We start from the raw sequence: 27,004 nt of genomic DNA, 5'->3' as shown, positions 1-27,004 counted from the left end.
TGAAAGTTTAGAGGACTTGAAGCATTTACTGGTGAAGATTAAAGACGACAGCCTTCAGTATGGATTACATCTTTACATAAAGAAAACAAAAATCCTCACAAGTGGACTAATAAGCAACATCATGATAAATGGAGAAAATACTAAAGTTGTCAAGGATTTCATTTTATTTGAATCCACAATCAACGCCCACAGACACAGCAGTCAAGAAATCAAATAACGTATTGCACTGGGCAAATCTACTCCAGAAGACTTCTTTCAAGTATAAAAATCAAAGATGTCACTTTGAGAGCTAAGGTGCATCTGATCTACACCATGGTATTTTCAATTGCCTCACATGCATGCAAAAGCTGGACAATGAATAAGAAAGACCAAAAAAGAATTGATGCCTTTGAATTATGGTATTGGTTAAGAATGTTGAACATACCATGGACTGCCAGAAGAACAAACTAATCTGTCTTGGAAGAAGTACAGTCAGAATGCTCCTCAGAAGCAAGGGTGGTGAGACTTCTTACATACTTTGGTCATGTTATCAGCAGGGATCAGTTCCTGGAGAAGGACATCATGCTTGATAAAGTAGAAGGTCAGCAAAAAAGAAGACCCTCAATGAGATGGACTGACACAGTGGCTGTAACAATGGGCTCAAACATAGCAATGATTGTGAGAATGGTGCAGAATCCAGCAGTGTTTCATTCTGTTGTACATAGGGTCATTATGAGTCAGCATCGACCTGACACCACCTGACAACAATAATGGAAACAAAAGCCAGTGGAATATTACCTCTAAAATGTTGGAAGAAATTAACTTTCAACCTAAAATTCAGTATCCAATTAAACTATCTTTCAAGTAAGAGGTCCACAAATTTAAAAAAAAAAAAAGAGTTTTATCACCAAAAACCACCCCTTAAAGGGACCTCTGGAGGATGTACTTCTGAGGAAAAGAAAGTAATCTCAAAACACAGAGGCAAATTGCAAGAAGTAGAAGTAGAGGTAAGCAATAAATAAATAAATAAATCATAATCACGGGGTGAATCTAAACATACTCTACCTGTATGCAATAAAAAAACTATAATTATGTGTAGTTAATGAGGTTAAAAAAAACAGACAAAATACTGGCATCAATAACATATTTAAGTTTGGACAACAGTGATCTAAATTAACATGTGCTAAGATCATCTTATGTTCAGGATGAAAGCATAAATCATTGTCTTAATTAAAACGTCAAATTTCCACAAATTGAACTGTAGATGCAATGCGATTCTAATAACAATATCAATAGAAATTTTTTTTGGAAGTTAACTAACCGATTCTAAAATTTTTTGGACTAACAGTGGAACATGCATAACTAAGACCCTTCTGAAGAAGACAAAAAGGAGAGGTATTTACCCTTCCTGATATAAGCACATAGTATATATCTGTATTCATTATGGCAGGGTAGTGGCTGTTCAAAGATAAACAATTAAATCAGTGGGACAGAATAGGGGGTCCAGGATCTAAACTCACTTCTCAATATGTGGAAATTTATGTGACTGTACTACAGATTAGTAAAGAAAGAATAAGCTAATCAGTAAATGGACCAGGAAAACTGTGAAATTGGATATATTTCTCAGACCATACCCAAAAATCAATCCTGAGTAGACTAAAAGATTTAACTTTAGAACACTAGAGTACAAATACAGCAGAATATAGAGTCATCAAAGGATTTTGTAAATATGAGATAAGAATATATGAATCATAAAAAAAAGACAAATTCCAAAATCACAATAAAATAAAATGGAAAATAATCCAGAGACAGAGAGAAGATATTTGCAAACCATAGAACTGACAAAGATCATGTACCAGGTACCAGATTATATAATGAATCCCTACTAATCAATATGAAAAACAATTAATGTAATAGGAAAGAAAAAAATGTTTAAAAAAACAATAGCGGGCATTTCACCAAAGAGAAAATACTAATGGCCAACAACATAGGAAAAGATTCTTAGCCTACATTGTAGTCAAGGATATGTAACTTAAAGCCCTGATGGGACTGTATTTTATATCCAAGAAATTGATAAACATATATATATATACATATTTAAATCTGACAACACCAAGAGTTCATAGGATGTTGAGCAGACAGCAACACTTTGGAAAACAATTTGATGTTATGTAGTTAAATTAAAAATGTGCACACCTATGACCCGAGGCATTTGTCACAAAGAAAACCTTGCACATGTGCTTCAGAAGACAAATTCATAACATTCTTATTTATAACAGTAAAAAAAAAAAAACTCGAATATATCTCAAAGTCTCCTTACAGATAAAGGACTAGTTGTAGAACATGCACAGACTGGATGACCCGATTGATAGCAGTGAAAAAGAATGAACTATTTCCAGTGCGTCAATGTGGACAAACCCAGAAGAAGAATGTTCACTTTTTTAAAAAAGCAAGTCAAAAAGGAATAACAATAGCATGATATGTAAAACATATAAAACTAAACCATATATTGCTTAGGGGCAAATATGCATGTGGTAAAAATATAAAGAAAGTAAACAATAAAAAAAAATGTTTAACTGTAAGTACCTCTGTGGGGAGAAGAGAGGGTGTGATTTGGGGAGAGCACAGAAAAAGGTACAAAGTAACCGGAAATGTTTTTATTTTTTAAGCTGAGCAGTAATACATGTGTGTTCATTTTATTCTTCTTCAAAGCTATATAATTAATATTAATTCACTTGTACAGTATAAAATATGTTCTAATTTTTGAAGTAAATATGGAAGCTATGATAAAAATCCATTGGGAAAGCACCCAAAAGAATACTACCTCAATGGTTAAATTCTGACTTTTTAAATAGCAAATTAAAAACATATTTGATTTCAATGATATTCAATTAATATCTACTTAGAAACATTTATACTAGTAGAGTTGCATTTAAACATGCAAAAGTTTAAAAACTTTTTTGACTATGTAAATTTCTCAATGCTACAAATAATGTGTTGAATTTTCTCAGGCATAAAAGATGAATCAATAGTTTAAGTTTTGCTGATGAATTCTAATTTATATAGTTAGAAGATAAGCACAGCTCATACTGCAAGGGATGTTATAAATCACTCATTTTGAGAGTGCCTTCATGTAAATGAAGATATGGTTATTAAAGGCAATATAAGATTCCCTGTATTGTATAGATGTATGTTGTACATATTAGATATCTCCAGCTCCATTTTAAAGACTACTTGAAAGACAGATACAGATAAAATTTTATGAACTCAAGTTATTTCTAATAGCAGAGATTTTTTTCTTAAATGAGTAATTTGTCTTGCATTTTAAGAGATTAACTTTATGATATTCAATGTCCATCATCTGTCTGTGTAAAAAAGACTGATTTAAAACTTTAACCAACATGTTTGAAATCAGCAAAAGGCCAAAGCCTACACTCACTGGATGCATAGGAAGATAACAGTTGGCCCAGACACACTTTAGAAAATAATTCCTGCTTAACGTCTGAAAAATTCACAAATGTTATCTACCATAAGGGAGTTTCAGAAAGAACTCAGTATCAAAATATTAAGCTGAGTTATCTGAAAGGGTATCTAACTTGACACTGCAAAATTAGCAGTATTATTTATATAAAAAAAAAAAAACTCTGATGTACAAGTTAATAAATAAAACCCAAACAATTTCTTCCAAGAAATGGGTTCTAAGAAGCATTAAACTGTATTTAATAACCTAGTGTGGATATCTATTTTGATTTTCTTTAAGAAAGAATGCAAGAAATGTAATAAAAACAAACATTTTAGTTTACAGGTGGCAATTATTAGTCATCAATTATACGAAATTCTGGAGAACCAAAAAGTACAAAATTAACAGATTTACACTATTTTCAACACAGTCTAAAATTAGCTAAATCTTAAGGACCTTATTTGACATTTATGCCCAAAGGCCAAAAAATATATTAAAGGAATTTGTTTTTTTACAAGCCAACATAGTATACTTTCAAACAGCATTAACATGAAAACGGAATAAAACACATAGAAGGCAATACAACAATGCAGACAAAAGCATTGTAAATAGTGTGCCTTATATAAGCCAAGAAAAAGTCTACAATAAAAAAAGAATTAAAAAGTTCAGCTTTATTTTTAACTGAATAAAGCATTCAATTTCTGTACTTCAATAATTGCATGTCTAGTTTAGTCATTTTCTGACACACGAGTGTACATCTACACACATATAGATACGCATTCATATGTATGTATATGAAACTATATGAGAGAACTATATATTTAAAACAATATATATGTATAACTGTGTATGTATATATCTTAAATCTATTATTCCTCAAGTTGGCACACTGCACTATAAAAAACTGTAGACACTCGATAAAAACTATAAGATAGGTATTAGATAATGGCTAAAGATAGGTAAAGCATAATGACTAAATCATAATATGGTTACCAAAAACCAAAACCAAACCCAGTGCCGTCGAGTCAATTCCGACTCATAGTGATCCTATAGGACAGAGTAGAACTGCTCCAGAGAGTTTCCAAGGAGCTCCTGGCAGATTCGAACTGCCGACCCTTTGGTTAGCAGCCGTAGCACTTAACCACTAAACCACCAGGGTTTATAATATGGTTAGGATACACTATATTAGCCATTAGATTTAATTATATATTAAAACCCTAGTATAACTTGCTCAATTTTATTTTTGAATTAAGATCATTTCAGCCAAGGTTTTGTCTTAAGTATGGTGAGGAAATAACATTTTCATAAGTGACTGAATGTAGGGGACATTTAACTAATTCAAGAGAATATTTTTTAAACCTATGGTAGGATCCATTACACCGCCATATACGAAGCATACATTACCCATATTTATTCAATATTTCAGAGAGTATAGAATCTTTACTGGCTGTTTGCTGGCTAAGACCACTTTACTTAGCCAAGCAATATAAATGCATTTATTCTGATATTTCATATAATCATTAATAATTAATGAGATTTTAATTATTGTACCTGCTAATAATATGGATAAAAATGAGAACAGAAATTGGAAATATTGCTCCTATAAATTGAATGAATGAGAAAAATAATTTTAGAAGAGGTTGATCAATTTTAAAATGAAATTTTTATGCACGATCTCAGAATGTGTTACAATAAATGAATTCTATTCGTGGATAGATATAAATCTAACTGATAAAAATATTTTCATGCTAAGTGGATATTTCTTATATTATGAAAACATAAATATTTAGTTTAAAACCAAGATAGTTTGTCATTTATAATATACCGAACCAAAAACCAAACCCAGTGCCATCGAGTCGATTCCGACTCATTGTGACCCTATAGGACAGAGTAGAACTGCCCCATAGAGTTTCCGAGGAGCACCTGGTGGATTTGAACTGCCAACCCTTTGGTTAGCAGCCGTAGGGTTTCCATTTATAATATAGCTATGAATATATCTTAAGTTTAAATCATCTACAACAAAAATATATAAAGAAGAGCATACCACTGTTATTAGTTTGGTTGGACTGAATTAAGGCAGAACTTTCAATATGAATCTTTCATATTTGGTAATGTATTATCCACCTAAGGTCCTTCTAAGCAATGAGGCTACTCTACTATGATGCCAGCCTATAAATATTTGGCATTGGAATCTCACAGAAACTCTCTAAGAACAGTGAATTTATACCATCCACATTATTGCACTTGAGACCAAAGGGGATTGATTGAAAATGACACCCATAGAGGCCAATGGCTGCTAAGAAGGATACGATCAGTGCCAGGAAACAGCACTGCACCTTTTATCATTTCTCCCATGATGCACCCTACTGACCACATGTCAACTGAAAACAAAAATGAAATGAAGATAAACAAGAACACAGGAATAGAACAATAAATAAATGAAAACACTCAGCTGCCTATGCCAAAGAGCAATGACCTGACCTTTCATTGACTGACTAAAAGAGATGCCAGTCTCATGATCATTACTGTTTTACAACTGTGAAATGTTGAGGACACAAGAATGTCAGGGCCCTTTCTGCTTCGTAACTGAACTAACAATGCTACCCAGTGCTACCTAATGTATGATAATATTACTTTGCAATTATAATGCGATGATTAGTTTTTTATTTAAAATGTCTAATTTGCATTCACCTACTTGAATCATACTAATTTGTATTGTAAATTATCCTAGATTGTGTTAACATGGGAAACATGCAAATCAGTTTCTTTTTTATTCTTTTGTATACTGTATTTGAAAAAGAAAAGCTGAGCTGCCAGCAACCTCAAAAGAAAGGGTTTCCTTTATAAAACACATTTACTCTTATTTATAACTATGAATAAGTTTCCAGAAGAGAAATGCCAGTTCAAGAATGAATGTTTTGGAACATACTGGCTCAGTTTCGTTGACTCCCATCAAAGGATCATGATTCCAAACAGGAAGCCTTGTCTTATTCTTTTAAACATGGTTGCTTATCACTTCTTAATGGTAAGAAATATCCACTTCCACATACAACATGGGTAAATAGTTGACACTTCTTCTAAAACTGTGAATCAAAGGAAACCTGAAACTCAAGGTGAAATTACAATGATCTCTCTGCTATTGCCAGTTATCATCCAGAACTTAAATTCAGGAAGCTAGGGCAGAGGGTAGACAGGGAAGGGCAAAATGAGGAAAGGCAAAGCAAACAAATGGAAGCTCTCACTTTACTGTACTTAGGTTCCCACTTGTTCTTCCTGAAAAGTCAGAAAGAGACATAAGTCATTCTTAGGGGGAAAAAACCTAGAAGAATAAGGAATGTTGAGGGGGAGTAAATAGGGATAGGCATTAAGATAGCAGCACAATATAATTTTGCTCCACTTACTTTTCAAATTACATCTTGTAATTTGGCAGTGACCTTAAAGAACTCCTCATGAGGTTCTTTCCAATGTGAAAATTTCACATTTGGGTTAAACCCAAAGTCCCCATTGTTTGATTCAATACCTAAACAGAGTGATCACTGCAAAGAAATGGTTACAGCTATGAAAGTGATAAGCATATCCAGAGAAGCAAACTTGTTTTGCTTTCATTTTCGGAAAGCAAGTGACATGCAAAAATGGGAAAGATAGAGCAAAGAGTTGTGCATCCTTTTATTATTAATGCATTGATAATTTGAGATACTATTAGTCTCACAAGAGGGTGGTGTAAAAATCTTTGATTAAAGGAAAAAAGCAAAAGAATTTCTAAAAACTTATTTGTTTTATAAGTTGCAAGTATTCTTATCATATCATCTGAAGTGACCAGTCCAAGTTGCTATTTACTGTGTCTATTTTTTGTAGATATTGTGGAAGAGATAGGCAAAATTAATACACAAAATAAATAGCTAAAAACTCAATAAGCAGTGTGTTCTATTGACTGTTTCCCCTCAAACATTTGGAAAAAGGCTGTTTCTGTCACAACTCAACTGGGACTTACAAAACGTCTATTTCCATTTCTTATTTAGTCTAAACACATCTTCAACAATATCCTTGGCAGATACATATCATTTTCTGCTGGAGAACCAACACCACTGCTTACTAGCTGTGTAGCCGGGACCAAGTTAACCTCTCTCAACTATAATTTTATCCTCTAAAATGTAGATGATTAATATTTATCATGTGGAATTTTTGAAAAGAATCAAAAGGGTTATGCTTGTTAAAGATCCTTTCACACTGCCTGGTACACAGGAAGTCCTCTTTATTATGTATAAAATATATATATTTATATTGTATATTGGAATTTACATTGGGGTTAAATATATATATGGTTACTAATTATAAATATATAATATTATTGTTATATTTTATATGTATATTGTGAAAAATCCCAAACCAAACCTGTAGCCATTGAGTCGATTCTGACTCATAGAGTAGAACTGCCCCATAGGGTTTCCAAAGAGCACCTGGTGGATTCAAACTGCTGACCTTGTCATTAGCACCCATAGCACTTAACCATTATGCCACCAGGGTTTCCGTATATTGTGACGGAGCCCCAAAAATCTAGGTGTTTGGCATAAGGAGAGGCTTCTGCCAAAGATGCAGGGTGGACTCCATTTTGTTGTTCACTGTTAATACTGAGCTGACTCTCAAAAGTCTGCTAGCCAGAATACCTCACGAAACCTGCAGACTACCCTCCACTCCCTTCCTCTCACAACATGCTCTCAGGAAAGATACATACTCAGGCTGGCCCCCAAAATATCCATAGATTAACAAGATATTAACTGACTTAAACTTTATGATTAACAATGCTTAAGGGATCTCATAACTGTCTGGTGTCTGTTAAAGCACAATTTTGTAAATGTCAACCAATCAGAATTTTTCTTTTTAATTCCTGAATTTTCTGTACTTGAAACCCTATGAAAAATTCCTTTCACTGGAGTACTTTTGTAAATTCTCCTGAAGTGCTACACAATCCAGATAGCTTTATTCCTTCAATAAAACTGTTTGCTTTAATTTTGACAGAGACTCCAGTTTGCTCATTTTTTGGTGTCAGAATTGTGGGATTTGAAGATGGCTTATCAACAACCCTGAGATATGAGGCCCCAGAGTTCCAATGCCAACATGAGCTCATCCATCTCTGCAGACTCTCAGGGGTTGCTAAGGTAAGCCCTCTCAAATTTTGAGCTCTGCCTTCTTGTATTGAGCTCCTCAAGAGTTTCTGAAGGTTTCTGGTTTGGTTTTGTCTTGTCTGCTTTCATTCTGGTCTTGCAAGGATTTTCACCAAATTTTGCCTCCGCTAGTGGCAGTAGTGTGAGGTTTCAGGCAACTTACTGTCCTAGAAGTTTTTGAGTTTGTGTTTGTGGAATCTCAGCCTCCTTAAGATTTTGTTGAATCTGGGAGTCCTAAATTTTGGAACTTCTTTGGAAATGGAAAATGCCATACCTGGTGGCAATGTGGAATTCCCTTCTGGGCCTACTAGCCAATATATGGACAAGCACTATGGCTCTTCTACTTGCATGTACCTAGCTGTTTGGCATAATTTTATTAAGGACAGTCTGGAGAGTATGCGGTCATTTTGGAATTCTTTTGAATTACCTCAATTGAACTTTCTGTGCAGTAAATTAGAAAAGAAAGGCTCCTGAAGTAAGCAGAAGCAATGGAACACATATTTTAATTGGTATTTTAAAGCTTCTAGAAGACATGGTGAGAGTATAATCACTTCCCTACATGATGTTTTTAAATTAACTAAAAAAAAAAAAATAGGGAATTGCAATGTTAGACTTCTGTTCCATCTACTCAACCTGTTATAGGACCATCTGCTCCTTTGCTGGCTGCCTTTCTTTTGTATCCTCCACTGCTTTCTTACTCTTCTGATACTACTAAAAATTGTTGTGAAAACACTTTGCCTGAACTTCTATTTTTCTCTAAAGAGCATAAAGCCTATTCCCTAAATGCCTTTTAAAATTCTTCCCAGTACAGATATTTAGCATCATTGGCACATTAGTTTTACCCCTTGGACACACTCAGAATTACAAAAAATTGCTAAAGATTTCCCAAAACTGTGGGAGGATCTTTACAAGTTTGCTGAGGAATTTTAAATCCTTGTTAAGGCTTACCAGCCTGGGCTTCCTAATTTGTATCAACTAATCAACATAACAACTGTATAGGGAGATGTCCAGTTATGGTCAGAAAAGGTTTAATGGAAAAATCCCAAACATACTTTAGTTCTAAACCTAAATAGAACAGCCACCTAACAACACAAAAGTGAGAGTGTGTATGATTACCAAACCAGATTATTTCAAAGATTTGCTAAACATTACAGGCTTGATCCCTCATCCCATAAGGCTACAGAAACTTTCAATGCAGTGATCATAACTGTCTTCAAACCTGAAATTCAGTCCTAGAAAAAAGGCATAGACTATATTGGAAAGCAGCCCCCATTGCAAAGCCGGTCAATTTAGCTCATGAAATTTCTCAGACCATGGAGAGTAAACAAACCACCAAGGCAAATAAGTTAATAGCCTTACAACAATTGCAATCTTCTAACCAGCAAGATAAATCCAAGCCCTTTGGGGGTACTAAACCCAGAACTTACAATTATTGCAAGAAACCCAGGCACTGGAAGAAGGATTGCTGCAAGTTAAAGAAAAATCAAAAGAAACAGTTTAAGCCATAGACCCTTCAACTAGATATGAAATGAAGTGGCTCTGGGGACAAAACAGGGGCTTTTCCTATGGTGGCACTTAACCTACAAGGAGAAACTATCATGTATCTTAGTGCAGAAATATGGAAATTTCTAACTGACACTGGCGTTATACTTTCAGCCATAAATACCACTTGTTTAAAAAACTCCTGCCCCTAAATACTAAAACTTCAAAAGTTGTGGGGGTTACAAATCAGGAACAGATTTTAATTCATTCAAAACCTGTTCCTATTTCCCTTGGCCCCATTGAAGATTTACTTCCATTTCTGCTTAGCCCTTACACTCCTGTTAATTTGTTGGACCAGGACCTTTTATCTAAGTTGGCTTGTCATTTACAATTTTCAGAAAAAGGAGATATATTATTGAGCTTGCGAAATTCCCCAAAAACCCTTAATGAGGGATCTGAATCAGAACTTATTCAAAGGGAAGAAAGTGCTTGCTGTTTGCAAACATTAGTCATGCACAAAGACAATGTGAACCCCCCTAATCCATTTTTCTCTGACCTCGTTTCATCAAATCTTGAAACCTTTTGGGCCACCACATCTACCAAATTAGTTGAAAGCACTGCAGATATAGTGCTTTTTGGAAATTTTCTAAATGTTTATTGTCCCCATGCCATATCTGTGATACTTAACTCTTCTTTGACTCAACATCTTTCCACCAATAGGCTCACTTCCTATGAAGTGCTCCTCCTGGATGCACCTAATATTAGACTACATTCTATAGCTTGTTTAAATCCTGCCACTCTCCTTCCAGAAATCGGCAATACGGATTACTCAACACATGATTGTTTACATATAACTGAATAGCTTTTAACACCCTGAAAAGATTTAAGAAAAACTCCTTTGGCTAATCCTGATTTAGTTCTATTTGTTGATGGTTCCTATTTGAAGCCTGGTCCTACTAGCTCTCACTATGAAGCTGGATGTGCTATCACAACCTCTACTGAGGTTTTTGGAAGTCAAGCCTTTCCCAAAGCTACTTCAGCCCAAGAAACTGAATTAATTCCTCTTACTGGAGCCCACAAACTTTCTAAAGGAAAGTCCACGAATGTTTACACAGATTCTAAATATACCATGGACTGTAAAAAGAATGAACAAATCTGTCATGGAAGTACAGCCAGAATGCTCCTTAGAAGAGAGTGTGGCGAGACTTTGTCTCATGTACTTTGGACATCTTATCAGGAGGGACCAGTCCGTGAAGAAGGACATCATGCTTAGTAAAGTATAGGCTCAGCAAGAGAGGAAGACCCTCAATGAGATGGATTGACACTGTGGCTGCAGCAAGGGGCTCAAACATAACAATAATGGTGAGGATGGTGTAGGACAGGGCAGTGTTTTGTTCTGTTGTACATAGGGTCACTATGAGTCAAAACTGACTCAATGGCACCTAAAAACAACAAATATGACTTCAGAGTGACTCATGATTTTAGCATGTTATGGTAACAGAGAGGATTTCTAATCTCTTCTGGAACTGCCATAAAAAAATGGAGATTTAATAGCAGACCTTACAGATACCTTATTACTGCCCTGTCAGATTGCTGAAATAAATATACAGGCTTATTGACCTAAAGGAGTCCCTCAGACTACAGAGATCAGAAGAAATAACCTTGCTGATGAAGCGGCTAAACAAGTCACCTTTCAAATTATTTTAGTCCTAATGAAAACAGAAAAAGATTGCCTTGACTTGTTCATAAACAATCATAACCTTAATGAATTAACTTTAGAAAAATCAGTGAAAAACCAACTATCAGCTAAAACTGAGGCAATTAAAAAATGGAAAAAAAAAGCAGATTGTTCTCAGGATCCCATAAACAAATTTTGGTTAAGGGCTCATCAGAAACTTGCCTTACCTAAATCATTTCATACCCCTATGTTGGAAACTCCCCATGAAGAACCCCATCCAGGACTAGATAAAATGATTAAAATTTTGAAGAAGTATTGATGGGAACAATTTTTTGAAGCAGCCAAGCATGTTGCCTCTTATTGTTCTAGTGTTTCCTGCTATAACCCAGGCAAAACTTCTAAGTATCACCTGGAAAATACCCATTATCTTCAGGACATATACTTGAATGGCAATTATATTTTATTCAGCTCCCACCTTCAAATTTACAAATATGTATTAGTGATAGTTTGCAGATTTTCACATTGGGTAGAAGCTTTTCCCAGCTGTCATACCACTGCAAACTTTGTAGCTAAGAAACTTCTTGAAAATATAACCCCCAGGTGGGGAGCACCAACAATTCCTTGCAATGACAGGGGGGACCCATTTTAGTATGCAAGTAATTAAAGAAATTTATAAGATTTTTTCCTATTTATCAACGACTTCATTGCCCTTGCCATTTGCAATCTTCCAGGCTAGTAGAAAGAACTAATGGTATAATAAAAAATCAATTAGCCAAGATTTCTGAGGATTAGTCAAATGTTTTAGGAAATGTTTTTCAAATTCTTGTACTCACAATGTAACGCTACTTGCTATCCAAAAGATCATATATTTTGAAGAAACAGAGATTCCTTAGAAAATATTTTGGCTTTTTACTTTGGCCAATGCCCTTCTCTGTCAAGTATTCCTATTAATTTTGCCCTGGTATTACACACCCTTCTTAAAAGATCACAGAAGCAGAGGTCCAAGCTATGGCATGGCACAGATGGCACAGATGATGCCTGGCTACCTTTCATGGAGAGTGCCTGAGATCTCAAAAGCTTATTTTAAACAGGCAGCTATTTAACAGATGCATGGAAAATAAGTTCATGCAAAAGAAGACACTCATATAATAGTAATCAGTCAATTTCTATAGAAATTCTTGATCAGAAGTGGGGATTGTGACGGAGCCCCCAAAATCTAGGTGCTTGGCGTGAGGAGAGGCTTCTGCCAAAGATGTTGGCCAGACTCTATTTTGTTGTTTACTGCTCATTCTGAGCTGACTCTCAAAAATCAGCTAGCCAGAATACCTCAGGAAATCTGCACACTCCCTCCCTTCTCTTCCTCTCACAGCATGCCCCCAGGAAGGATACTTAGGATGGCCCCAGAAATACCCACAGATTACCAAGATGTTAATTGAATTAAACTTTATGATTAACAAAATAATGCTGAAGGGAGTTCATCATTGGTGTCTGTTAAAGCATGATTTTGTAAATGTCAACTAATCAGAATTTTTCCCTTATGTTCCTGAATTTTCTGTACTTAAACTCTATGAAAAATTCCTTTCACCAGAGCACTTTTGTGAATTCTCATGAAGTGCTGCCCGATCCAGATAGCTTTATTCTTTCAGTAAAACTTTTTGCTTTAATTTTAACAGAGACTTCAGTTTACTCTTTGACAATACACCTGCTCCTCACTTACTGACCATCTCGTTATCTGACATTTCGCATTTACAACAGTAGTGAAATATCTACTATCCAATTATTTTGTCCATTAACAACATACATCTAGCAGTAATGAGTACCAAGTTGTGAGGCAAGAATAATGCTGGCTATGATGGTTAAGATTATGTGTCTACTTGGCTGGGCCATGATTCTCAGTGGTTTAGCAGTTTTGTAATGATGTCTTTAATCAGTTATGTAGGCTGTAATTTGGCAGTTATGTAATGATGTAGTCATTCTCCATTTTCTGATGTGATGTGACCATCCATTTTCACATAACACCAGTTTCACATAATGACCTGATCTTTGGAACCTAACCATGTCCACAAGTGAGGAAAGGGTGTATAATAATTACCTTTTCCAATAAGGGAAACTCGTCACTCACTGGGTAATCAATTCCACTGTTGAAACTATTTAGAAAGGCATTTCATACACTGAATCATAATTGACTCTATGGAACTTCTCTCCATCATTTAAATAGGAATTACCCTGTTTCCTCACTGAAATAATAATCTTAAAATGTATGAATGTAATCTCTAATCTCTAACTAATCCTCCACTAAAACTGGGAAGTTTTTATTTTTCAGACTAAAATTTCTTGATTTTTCAACCTCTGTCATATATGCCTTTAAACAATAATAGCAATAACAACAATAGATGATCTAAATGGAACCCTAGTCCCACTTGGCTTTAGTCTCCATTGGTCCTAGACAGTTGTTGGTTTGACTAACTGGTTAATTCTTTTATGGATATTCCAAAGTAAAAGGGGAACATTTTTTGAAAATTTGTCTTCATGAGAGAACTAAAAATATAGTAGATCACAAAGGCTTTGCATAAAAATAATGCAGAGATATAAACTCTAGGTTCAAACCTGTGATGTATGTCTTGAATTTCATTTTCTTTAATATATTTTTCTGTGTGATAATACCCTGGAAACCTTCTCAATTCCCATTTAATTTTATATATTATTTACTATCCCTAGACTATTGGGGTGTTTTTAGAGACTATCCATTGCTTTTGCTGCCTAAGTACTAAGCCTGTGTCTCAAAATGGTAAGGTCTATTATTATGACTTACAAAAGTGGAATATACAGACAAATTCATATTTAATTTTATATACTTAAGCCAGGATTATTTCTCAAGATAAAGCCATTGTACTAAATCTCATGAATCAATCATCCCATGCAAAACAGGAAATAGGTAAGAAAGGAATTTCATACTAAATTTTGTTGGGGCAGGCAGGAATGTGAATGGCTTAAGCCTTCCTTCAACTAATATATGTATTAGTTGTCAAGGTGAGATAAGATTGTTTTATGGAATTTTCAAGATATTCTAGTGAGTGCTATTTCTGCATAGAGATTAGAAGATATTGGCAAATTCAATTACTGCTGGAAACGAGATTTCATGCTTTCTGAGAAATTCTGATAAAATATTCGTTCTCTTAATTGTTCTGCACACTAATGCTGCCCAGGTAGAATTCTGACTGCTTTTATGATTCTGATTCTTCGTATTCTCCCTCCCATTATCAGTATCTACGTAGGAGGAGAGCAGATTCATTTGCAATTATAATGCTCAGAAATTAAGGCATTTGCCTTAGACGGGATGTTACATAAGTTTTGATGTTAGTAAAATATGGTTATTAATTTTCTAAGCAAAAACCTCTGAAAATCTCAAGTGTCACATCATTTGTTGGTCTTTAGATTATACTAAATTATCTTTTTCTACTTCTAGCCAAGAGATAAAAATAATATATGTAGGCACTGTCAATTCAAATCTAAATAAATAATATGTTGCTACTTCCACACTCTATCTAATGGCTTGGAAAATGATCTATGATTAAATAATGTTTGGACTATGTGAGTTTCTATCTACTAACCTGGCAAATATTTCACGTACAGATTATATGGCTCTTGTAAACTTGATCCTGGGACCAAACTGCTTTTCTCCTTAACTTACCTGATAATGTTTTCATTCAGCAAAAGATTCAGACAATGTGCTTCAATAAATTTCTTTTGATGAATACCTCAATGTACAACAGTGAGAAGGTTTGATAGTTTTTTTTAAATCAGAACATAATTTCTTTAAAATTTTTATATTATGTTTTCAAAACTTTATAATTTTATACAGTCCTTGAGTGGTTCAAGGGGTTAAGTGCTTGACTACCAGCCAAAAGGTTGGCGGTTTGAATCCATCCACAGTGACCTTGGAAGACAAGCCTGGTGATCTGTTTTTGAAAGGCCACAGCCTGGAAAAACCTATGAAGAATTTTTACTCTGCATACAGAGGGTCATCATGAGTCAGAACTGACTGAATGGCAACTTACCAAAAACACATTGTTTTAAACTCTAGTGCAAATACAGAAATTATAAAAGATTAACAGATGTGTAAACTGAGAATGTACATTTTTGCACTGTAAAGCTAAGGAAGAAAAACAAACACCAATTCATGGCACACAAACCTATATATTCTAATGCCATAAAACAGGGAGAAATTTTCTTTTTGAGTCTACATATTCAACTCGTTTTCTTTCTTTATAACATTTACATGAAAATATTAATTTTTTACATTTCTTTAAAAGAGACTTGCTATTTACATTTTTCTTTTCTTTTTTTACCCAGAACCAAAAAAAAAACCCAGTGCCGTAGAGTCGATTCCAACTCATAGCGACCCTATAGGACAGAGTAGAACTGCCCCATAGAGTTTCCAAGGAGTGCCTGGTGGATTCAAACTGCTGACCCTTTGGTTGGCAGCCGTAGCACTTAACAGAACAGAAAAAAAGTCAATTCAAATTACAATAAAGGGAAACTCTTAGCTTTATATTAAATTATAAATAAAATTATAAACTAATGAATTTACAAAATATTTTAACACAAAAAAGCTTAAATAATTTTTATTGCATCAAAACATTTGAAATTTTCATTTTTCAAAATCTATACAATTCTGCAGTATATATAACTAACTAATAAAGAAGAGTCTTGATGTTGCAAAATTATCTTTTAAAAGAACTTTTTGTGTTCCGATCAACAAATAGTAAATTTTGGCTCCAAATTAATATAATCATATAATCACCAAAGTAAACACAAGCTCACTGCAGATGTAACTAACCTTGTCCTCATTCTGTTCATCAACTTGTAGAAGTATTTTATTAAGTGTCAAATTATTTATCTTACTTCCCCTTTCCTGTTTTCTAATTCAGATAATTCTAATTTCTCATTTGAGAGAATAATTTCTTATTCCAGATTGTCTTTTAGGTATTTCCATTTTTTTATACTCAGTTCATTCAATCTGAAGATCATTTGATCTGGAGTTTCCCAAGACTAATTAGGTTTATAACACACAAATTGGAATTCCTTACCCATTGTCTTAGCTATCTAGTGTTGTTATAACAAATATACTACAAGTGAATGGTTTTAACAAACAGAAATGTATTTCCTTACAGTTTAGGAAGCTAGAAGCCTGAATTCAGAGTGTCGGCTCTAGGGTAAGGTTTTCTTTCTCTGTTGACTCTAGAAAAAGATCCTTGTCTTTTAAGCATCTGCTTCCCGGTTCTCTGGAGATTTCCATGTGTCTTGGCATCTGTCTTACCCCATCTTCTGCTTCTCTGGTTTGCTTGTTTAATCTCTTTTATATCTCAAAAGAGATTGACTCAAGATACACCCTACACTAATCCTGCCTCATTAACATAACAAGGACAATGCATTCCTAAATGGGATTATAACCACAGGCACAGAGGTTAGGATTTACAACACATATTTTGGGGGTACACAACTCAATCCATAACATTCCACCCTGTGGTCTCCTAAAATTTGTGTCCTTGCCACATTCATCCCATCACATCATCTCAAAAGTCTTAAATTAACTCCAAATCAAATATCTTCTGAATCATCTAAATCAAATATGGGTAAGACTTTAGGTGTATTCCATCCTGGAGCAAAATTCTTCTTCACCTGTGAACGTGTGAAATCTTAACAACAACCCCACACTCCAGAAGTGAGTTACCAAAGATCTGACTCTTTGAAACCTAGGAGGCTGTGGTCCCACCCTTTGAGATCAAGAATACCACGACCCCACCCTTTGAAAGTGAGTCTTTTCAACAGTTCTGCTGATCTCCAGGGATGGCCCCTTTCTTTTCTTGGAGGACAACAAATGTAGCTCCTTTGGACTGTTTCCTGCCTCTAGAATTCCAAGAGGCAGACAGCGTTCTTTCCTTTTTCTTTCTCTGTCCCCTTGCATCTAAGCTGATGGGTTTTATGCTAAGGTAGTTGGTTAGATCCAGCAGTCATAGGCTTAATCTCTCTAACAAAAGATGGTGTAGCCACATCCTTGGTGAACATTCTAGGACACGTGCTCTTAGTTTGTACAACAGAATTTTCCAAATCTCTAAGTTCTATTTTCATTTTGCACAGTTCATTTTTAAGTCCATTTCTTTACTCTCACATTTTACTATATGCAAAAAGAAGAAACCATGTGGCCCCTTTAAGATCTTGCTTAGAATTATCATCAGCTTAATATCCAAGTTCATCACTTACTGGTTCTACCTTCCACAAAACAGTTGAACATAATTGAAACAAGTTCTTTGCCACTGCATAAAAAGCATTGCCCTTCTTCCATCGTCCAATCACATGTCTATCATTTCCTTTTAAAGCCTCTTCAGAAGGCTTAACACTTAACATCCACATTTCTAGCAACATTCTATTGCTGGTGCCATATGTACTCTCTAAAATGATAGAGACTTTCTCTATAGCTCTTCTTACTTCTTTCTGAGCCCCTCATCAGAATCACTTTTGACATCCATAATTCTACCAATAGTTTCTTCAACACAAGGCTTTTACTATTAAAAAAAAAAAAAAAAAAAACTGCTGTCGAGTCTATTCCAACCCTTTTACTATGAATCACCTTAAAACTCTTCCAGTTGCTACTCATTATCTAATCCCAAAACCATTTCCACATTTTAGGTATTTGTTAGAGCAGCACCCCCATTTGTTGGTACCAAATTCTGTCTTAGTTATCCAGTGCTACTATAACAGAAATACCACAAATGGGTGGCTTTAACACAGAGAAATTAATTTTCTCACAGTTTAGGAAGCTAGAAGTCCAAATTCCAGGTAGAAGCACTGGCTCTAGGGGAAAGTTTTTTTTCTCTCTTTTGGTTCTGGAGGAAGGTCCTTGTCTCTTCAGCTTCTGCTTCCTGGTTTCTTGGAGATCTCCATGTGTCTTGGCATCTATCTTACCCCATCTTTGCTTCTCTGGCTTGCTTGTTTAATCTCTTTTTTATCTCAAGAGAATGACTCAAGATATACCCTACACTAATCCTGCCTCATTACCATAACAAGGACAACTTATTCCCAGAATGGGATTATAACTACAGGCATAGAGGTTAAGATTTACAACACATATTTTTGGGGGGCACAATACAATCCATAACACCCATTAAGATACTTATAGGTGTGTGTATGTTTATACATATAATGTTTTGTAAGTATTTAATGATTTATTATCATAAGAATCCTGTGAGAGAGGAAAAGGAGGTATTTTATAAAGTAAATTGAAGTTTAAGCATGAAGTCACATCACTAGAAAGTGGAAAACACCAGTACGCATTGTTTGATTCCTATTCTAATATGAGCTCAAGATTCATTTGATTACTGAAGGGAAAGTCTTGTAATATTACTATTCATAAACTCAGTCATAAGAGCCAAATGCACCAAAGGGCAGTTTGAAAAGAATATCAAAGAAAAGACTAAGGAATTTGTTTTATTATTTGTGGTTGTTTCTTCCCCCTCAATATTTTATTTCACTTATAAAGAATGTCAGTACTCTGTCTATAGAATTATAGAGTGATAAGAAAAATGATAAGCTTTTAAACTTTCCTATATAATTTTCCAGGAGACAAAGAACTACTGGATACTCCAGAAGTCCTAGTGGGTGCTTTGTAAATGGGATGTTCAGTAGCTTCCTCTCCAAGATTTCAAGGTGTCAAGTTCCAGCTCCTCCATTCCCTGCCTTTGTTTCACCTCAGCTGTCCTCCACTCTGTAGCCTCTTTAACTTTCTGACTCTTTGCTGTATCCCTGTCTGAGCTTCTTTTATGATCTTTATGCCTTACCCTGCCCTCTGGTGTACTTTGGCATACTCTAAACTTCTTGGGAGAGGGATTTTTACTCTAGTAACTCTATTCACCTTACATCTTTTCAGATCACTTCAGAATCTCTAGTGATTTCTGTTTCACTCAAATTTTCTCAAAATAATAAGAGGAGTAAGCAAGCTAGTAGTGAAAATATATTCTTTTAAACAAATCTAAAGAAATAATAATCTTATTTTTAAAAGTATATTCATGATTTCTTGCTATTTGCTTATGGATTTGAAAGAATGGCTACTGAACTTTCACATCCCAATTTTATTTAAACCTCTAAATTATATATTTTATGAGATAACTCTGTATTGCCTTAAATATCAAGGAACAGTCTCAGACTACCCTATTGTTGTCGAGTGGGTTCTGACTCCTAGCGACCCTGTAAGACAGAGTAGAACTGCCTCATATGGTTTCCAAGGCTGTAAATCTTTACAGAAGCAGACTGCCATATCTTCCTCCCACTGAGCAGCTGTTGAGTTTGAACTTCCCAACTTTCGGTTAGCAGCCAAGTGCTTTAACTACTGTGACACCAGGACTCCCTATAGTCTTAGACTATAAAAAAGACTATAGTAATGTATTAATTGCAAAAGTTCCTAGGAAGTGAGTCCTGTTATTTCAAAAAGGTAAGAAGGATTCAGAAATAACTCTGTACCAAACAGATCTAATAACAATCTGCAACCTCTAATTTTTGTTCATTTAACTTTCATTATTCCTAATTTTAATACTCACACCTATAAAATGTTTGAAACTCAGTTGACTTGAGGATGCTTTCTTTATGTCTTCAAACATGTTTTTGTCTAATTATTTACCTGCTCCTTATTAATTTTGCATGGTTACATATAAATGCCTTTCATTCTAACTAAAATGTCTGATGGCCAATGGAGAGAAAGGCAAGTGGTGTGTTTTAGCAGTCTAACTGTCAGCTTTATCTAGACATAATATACTTGAGGTCTAGAATTTTCTAGTGAGCGAGGTGTGCATGTCTTTAACATCACCCATGTCCAGAAAATTCTCGATAAGAAGAATATCACAGGGCTTATTTGAAGAAGATGTTGACATGTGAGTTAGAATGAAAAAACAAGGTGGAAAGAATGTGTCTAAAAGAAGCAGGTATAATCAAAGAGTTCATGAAGACTATACTGGTATTACAGGAATTATAGGAATAAAGACCATGGTATGCCCTTGTTGGGGTCTGGGGTACATGAAGGAGTGACTCTATAGCTCTTTAAAAAAAAAAAAAAAAAAACTTTTCAGAAAAAGCATTGTAGAAGAGCTTTACTGTAAATTATTATTAAAATAAACAAAATCAGTGTGAAAGGTAAAGTTATTGATACCTTTTATATGGTCTTTGGACTATGTAAAGAAAATAATGGACCTAGCATATTTATTGCTCTCCAACTTGAAATTTCCATTGGTCTAAGCATTTTTAGTAATACTACATAACCTGTAATGTCATCATAAAAAACCCAACCCAGTGCCGTCGAGTAGATTCTGACTCATAGCGACCCCACAGGACAGAGTAGAACTGCCCCATAGAGTTTCCTAAGGAGTGCTAATGTCATCATATATGCTATGAAATATGTTTTAGTCATGAAGGTATAGTGAGAATTGAGTATAATAGTGCATATTTGTGTAATTAACAAACTCTTTACTCAATAAAAATAAATGTTTTAAAAATGTTCTTTGGATATTAAAATAACTAGCAAGGTAATGAATGGAAAAGCAAATGTGTGTTTTATTTAGTTTTTTGCTTGCTTAGCCAATAGTTTAATACAGTAATAAAAAAATACCCTATAATATCATCTGGGTCATATCAATAGTCCAGAAGTCCACACAATGTTTCTCCAAATTCAAAGACAGTTTTAATCTGGGAAAGGAGTTGAAACTTTCAGTCATCAGTGACAATTTCATAAGATCTCCTGATTCGTCAAGGCATTTTACTATTTTTGCTTAAGGTTCATATTAGGGAAGGGAATATTATAAAGTTTGTAGAGACAGAGAGAGGAATAATGGTATTATCTCATCATTTTTCAGCCTCAGAGAAGCTCAGTAGAGATCATTTTCAACAATTATAAGTCAAAGTCAAGAGAACTTATGTTTTTTTTTTAAATCTCAAGGTATCAATGATCATATAATAAACTGTGATATTGCTTCCAGTGAATCCTGGATTCATATCAAGATGCTAAAATATTGGTATAACCTCCATCCATGTGTCTGATCATCACGGTTTAGTGAAGTCAGCTCAAGGCTTTGGTCTCTAGATCACTGGGAGGAAGGCTTACTCAAAAAATGGACATAATTTCATTTAAAGATTAATGAAACAAGTCCACTCAGAATTAACAAAGCACACATAGATCATTGCTAATAGGAACCTCTAAGGTTTAGATTATTTTTGAAATGTGGTCATGGTTTAAGACATCAAATTATAATGTTAATTATCAGTAAAATAAATTTAGAACCTCAATTCATACGGAAACATTTTTAAAGTAATGGCATTTGTTTTAACTCATGTCAATTGAAAATTATTTATCTATATTTAAGTAAAATTAAATTTAAGTAGTAAGTTTTTGACTGTAAACACCTTTTCCTTGTTTAGTTTAGGTCTGTATGTAGGCTCTTGCTCACGTAGGCACTAGACTATCAAAGATTGATATTCTATACAATTATCACATGAGATAAAGGAATACTGAATGCAAACCCTTATCACAATCTACATTTTGTGATTTACAGTTTATTCAATTCTTAGGATCAGACTTATCAAGAATATAGATTTTATATATTGGTTTTTTCATGATTTACTGTGTTCTAAATATTCTTTTAAAATATAAACTAGATTTTCTTTTTAAAGGGCTTCTAAAAGAATTTTGGGAAGAAAATAGAATTACCAATTCAGTACTATTATAGTTGTTTGTTTTTCTGAAGTTTATATTAGGTTAAAAAATGTTTTGATTTTTCCTAATTTTATTGACTTCTAAATTTAATATTGTTAAAATAGCAAATGAGCAACCCTGATAAATGTCTGAAGAGCTAATTAGATCTCAGTGAATAACAATGCCACATGGAAATCAAGTAGCCCATAACAACAACGTGATATGGAAAGGAGATATCCTGTGACTTCTTATCTTCTACAAACAAGTACGTTCTAGAGATGTGGCTAAGCAACTCTCTTTGAGTATTGATTGAGAATTTGGGTTAAAATGGCTCTTTTTTTAACTGAAATGTATTATACGCTAAAGGTCAAAAAGGTCAAAGCACAAAGAAAGAAATTCCTGTTCTTGAATGAAACTGATATATTTAAATACGAATTGTAATATTGTTCAAATCAACTACATTAAGAACACAATCAATCCCCAAACTATCCTTATTTATAAACTATAAATAAGTAATTTAAAATATAGTGAATTTTCCTAAGGAGTCATATAAAACTTGATGGTAAAAATGATACTTCACAATATAGGTAGCAAAGGACCATGGAACAAACGGAGATTTAGGACTTTAAGGTTGGTTAAAAATAAAAGGCAGCCATGTGGCTTGCTCATGTTCTAGACCAGCACCATCCAGTAGAAAAACGACAGCTATAAATACAAACCATATCTAATTTTAAGCTTTCTAGTACTCACATTAAAAAGAATAAAAAGAAAAAGGTGAAATTAATTTTAAAAATATTATTTAAACCAATATATTCAAAATATTATTATTTCAATGCATAATCAATATAGAAAACATCAATGAGATATTTTACATTCTTTTTTCATGTCTTCAAAATCTGGTATGCATTTTATACATACAGCACAACTCAATTCAGATCAGCCGTAATTTCAAGTGCTGAATACCTACATGTAGCTGGTGGCTACCATATTGGATAGTACAGTTCTAGAAAATGTCTTTATTCTTACTTTACTATTGGAATTTAAATAATATTTTATTGATAGCTAGCAGAATGAATAAATGCCTACCTACATAAATGCACACTCATTGTGGTATCAACTTCTTATTGAGTCAGATTTTTTTTTTTCTGGTATTACTGACAGTTTCTTCTACTTAAATAACGATCATAATCCTTTCATAATGAAAGGGTTCCTTACTAGAGCCTTTTTATTAACAAATAGAATAGAGTTATAGACCACATGTTTATTGCCAATTTCCAAAAGATTCAAACACAGTAAATATACTGAACCCAATCTTGCATTATCATTGATAAAATTACCAGTTGTTACATTTGCACTAGCATTTGTTAGCAGGGTAAATTCTCCTATTAATATGTAAACTGTATTATTTATATGTTACAACACAAATATGTGTCTGTTAGACAGTGAATTTTTGTTCATTTAAGAAATATACTAGCTCATTTAATAACTCCAAATCATACATAGCTCTCTAAGAAATTTCTAACGCAGGACTCAGTGGTAGAATGGAAATCAATACCACTTTTTAAAATTCTAAATTTGGTTGGAAAAGCAAGCATGTGTGTCACATCTTTAAGTCCAGAAAGGGAAACTTATTTTAAACTCACCTGACCTCTGTCAATTTGAATAATAATTATGATTTTTACATGTGGAAGTTCATTCTTTTAGGGGGATATGCTACACATTGCCCTATTTAGGAACAGATATAGTGTCAACAGTAATTCAAATCAATGAAGCTGTAGACAGAGCTTAAGATGTCAGCAAAGAGAGAAATGTCCTTAAATGGAGAAGCATAAAATTCTTTTTAGAAAAAAGGTAGAAAGTACTTGGTAGTGAGTTCTTTTGCTTGTCATAAATATATTTTAATCATTTGGAGTCTGATGGCCTCTTTTTACAGAAAAAAAAAAATTGCTATTTTGAGTAACAGGCAAGAATATAAGAAGAAAAAGGCCCGTTGAAAATATAGTTAAAGCAAGTCATTGTGGTAAGTATTGTTCAGTACTGGTCAGATTTTAAGAATCGACACTTTTTTTTTTAATCACAGTTACACCACTTACCCAACTTTTTGCTTCTATCTTTACTGTCCTGGTAAAAATATTACATGTTTAAAAGGAGAAAGAACAAAACAGGTAAAGCTGCAGCAAAAGGTACAAGGATACAATCCCTTCCTGGAAAGAGGATTTTGTGGCGAACCATTTCTCCCATAATGCATCCCACAGACCATATATCCACTAGAACAGGAGAGAGAGGGAAGTGAAGAAAAGGGAGGAAAGTAAAGTTAACTAAGATAATTTACCTCTAAAGGAGGAGGAAAAAGAACAGTTTGATTAGAAGATATAATTTTTGCCTCCCACCAAAAGTTGGCCAACCGGTGAATTAAGACTAGCACTACGATATTATATAAACAGTGTCTACTGTGAGAATTCAAATTAATAGTAATAATAAATTACTTTACTAGTGTCTTTGATCACCCCTTTATTTCCAAAAAATGGTGAAACATTGGCGACATGGAAAAACAGCAGCTAAGCCAAAAGTGTTCTGATGCCAGTTGATGGCTAAAAGCCACCTATGGATTTTTTATATCATTTGCTGGATGTAGAGGTGACTGTTTCCATTTTCTATTCTATTCAGTGAGGTGACAAAGGGCAACAAGAGACCACCTATTTTTGTCCAAAATACAGAACATTCAACCAAGGCCAAGATACTAGGGAAGAGTTGGAACCATGATTTGCAGACAGAAGAATAGGCATTCCTGGTATACCAGACTTAGTTTTTCCTTCTGAATTTATACTTGTAAATGATCATCGGTTTTAGTTTCTATTTGAGATATTTCAAGAAGAAAGATATATGATGAATTAGTACATGTATAAAGCAGTTATCTGGAAGTAAAGTGAGAAAAAAGTATTAGAAGCATTTTTTTAAAAGTGTTATATACAAATATTAATTTCCCAATTATCGTAGTTGTTAACTAGGCATGTTTCACACACTATGACCAATTTCTATAGCCTATTTTTTATTAAGGACAAAAAGAGCTTTGGGGTTAAAAACATTAAATTGAAATGCTCCTTGGGAAAGGAAGGCAGGGTTAGGTGCACGGGACTGCGGGGCAAGCCTGATGTGGAAGCAAGCGGGTTTTCTGCATGATAACCTTCCTCCTGGTGGTGGGAGGGCAGCACAAAAGTGCTAGGCATGTTTTCTCTGCCCTAGGGGAGACAAAAACTAAGGCATTGACTTACAACTCTGACTTGCAACTCTTTCTAGTGCATGCTAAAACAGGGAGGGAAAAGGGTGGAGAAGCACGCCATTTGTGGGGTAAATTCAGTCCTCTGGACATCCTTGATTCTTGACTTTTTGTCAACTGCTACCTCCTGGATTATTTTTTAAATAACTGGTAAAAAAAATGTATACAACTATCTTCTTTTCCAAATAAGTTACATGTGGTCACTGCCTTGGGAAGAGGGCTAGATAAGCCTCTTCTGAGTCAAAGAATACCAAAAGTCTGAGCCCCACCAAAGTGAACCTGACCTACTTACGAGCTGATGCTCTCCCTTCCTCTGTAAAATGCACACAACTAGTAGCTGTCTTATAATCTGAAAGGATACACAAAATTTTTTTAAATTTCAGTGGCCTGGTAATTTTCATGAAAGTGCCCTGAGCTGTGCATTATACAATGATAAGTGTTTTTATAGAATTTATACAAAATGGACTACTAAGAATGAAATCAAATAGAATATAGAAATAAGTATGAAAGGTACATTAAGTACATATATGCTATCTTTATTCAAATAATATCTAAATATATCGGATTTTTTTTTTTAATATACTGCATTACTCGTAAGATATTTCCTGGTCAAAATAATATATTGCAATACTTTATAATAAGTATTTTATAAGCTTTTTATTTTAATCAAAAAAATTACATTGGAATCATTCTGAAGATTCTCCCTATATTTACTTTTAAACTGAATACGAGATTTTCTTTACAAAAGCAATAGTGTAAAACTTAATGTTTCCTTTCACCTGATTTTTGGAATGTATAAAGGCTTACCAGGCAATTGCTAACCTAAATATTACCTACAGGGCAGTTTCAAGTATTAAACAAACTCTTAATCCAATTTGAATAATTTGGATTATTCCAAATTCACTCTTCATTTAGAGTTTATGAAGATTTTTACCTCAAGGATTTCTGGTTCTTTTTATTTGATTGTCTTTCCCTAGGACTAGCACCATCTATCTAAGAGGTGACATGAGAACTAAATGGTTCAATGAAATAGACAGATTTCTTCCTGTTTTCACACTCACTGAGTTGTGCTGCAGCCCAGATAGAAATTTTTCTCAATATCTGTATAGCATGTGGCCTAATCTGTCTCCACTTGATTGCTTAATCAGACTCCATTTACAGTTCTTTTTAGCTATAACATTTTAGAGCACTTCCAGCAAAGCGTGCTTTTCAAAACACCCTTCATATTTTT

The 27,004-nt window shown here is 34.1% G+C and overlaps 1 protein-coding gene across 4 annotated transcripts in view; it reads right to left on the bottom strand.

Moving 5' to 3' along the window:
• MAPK10 (mitogen-activated protein kinase 10) overlaps nt 1-27,004 on the bottom strand; it is a 154,106-nt gene that overhangs the window by 54,200 nt on the left and 72,902 nt on the right. For 3 of the 4 annotated variants that reach the window (XM_023553280.2, XM_010594078.3, XM_010594077.3), the window contains exon 7: nt 24,692-24,763. In XM_023553280.2, coding sequence (XP_023409048.1) covers nt 24,692-24,763 — 72 coding nt within the window. Of the gene's footprint in view, nt 1-5,748; nt 5,821-24,691; nt 24,764-27,004 lie in introns of all 4 variants that reach the window. The other variant, XM_010594076.3, reaches the window with a different exon arrangement.

The sequence above is a fragment of the Loxodonta africana genome, chromosome 5 (genome assembly GCF_030014295.1).
Source record: "Loxodonta africana isolate mLoxAfr1 chromosome 5, mLoxAfr1.hap2, whole genome shotgun sequence".
Classification (NCBI taxonomy): domain Eukaryota; kingdom Metazoa; phylum Chordata; class Mammalia; order Proboscidea; family Elephantidae; genus Loxodonta; species Loxodonta africana.
This window is presented reverse-complemented; position numbering and strand designations above follow the sequence as displayed.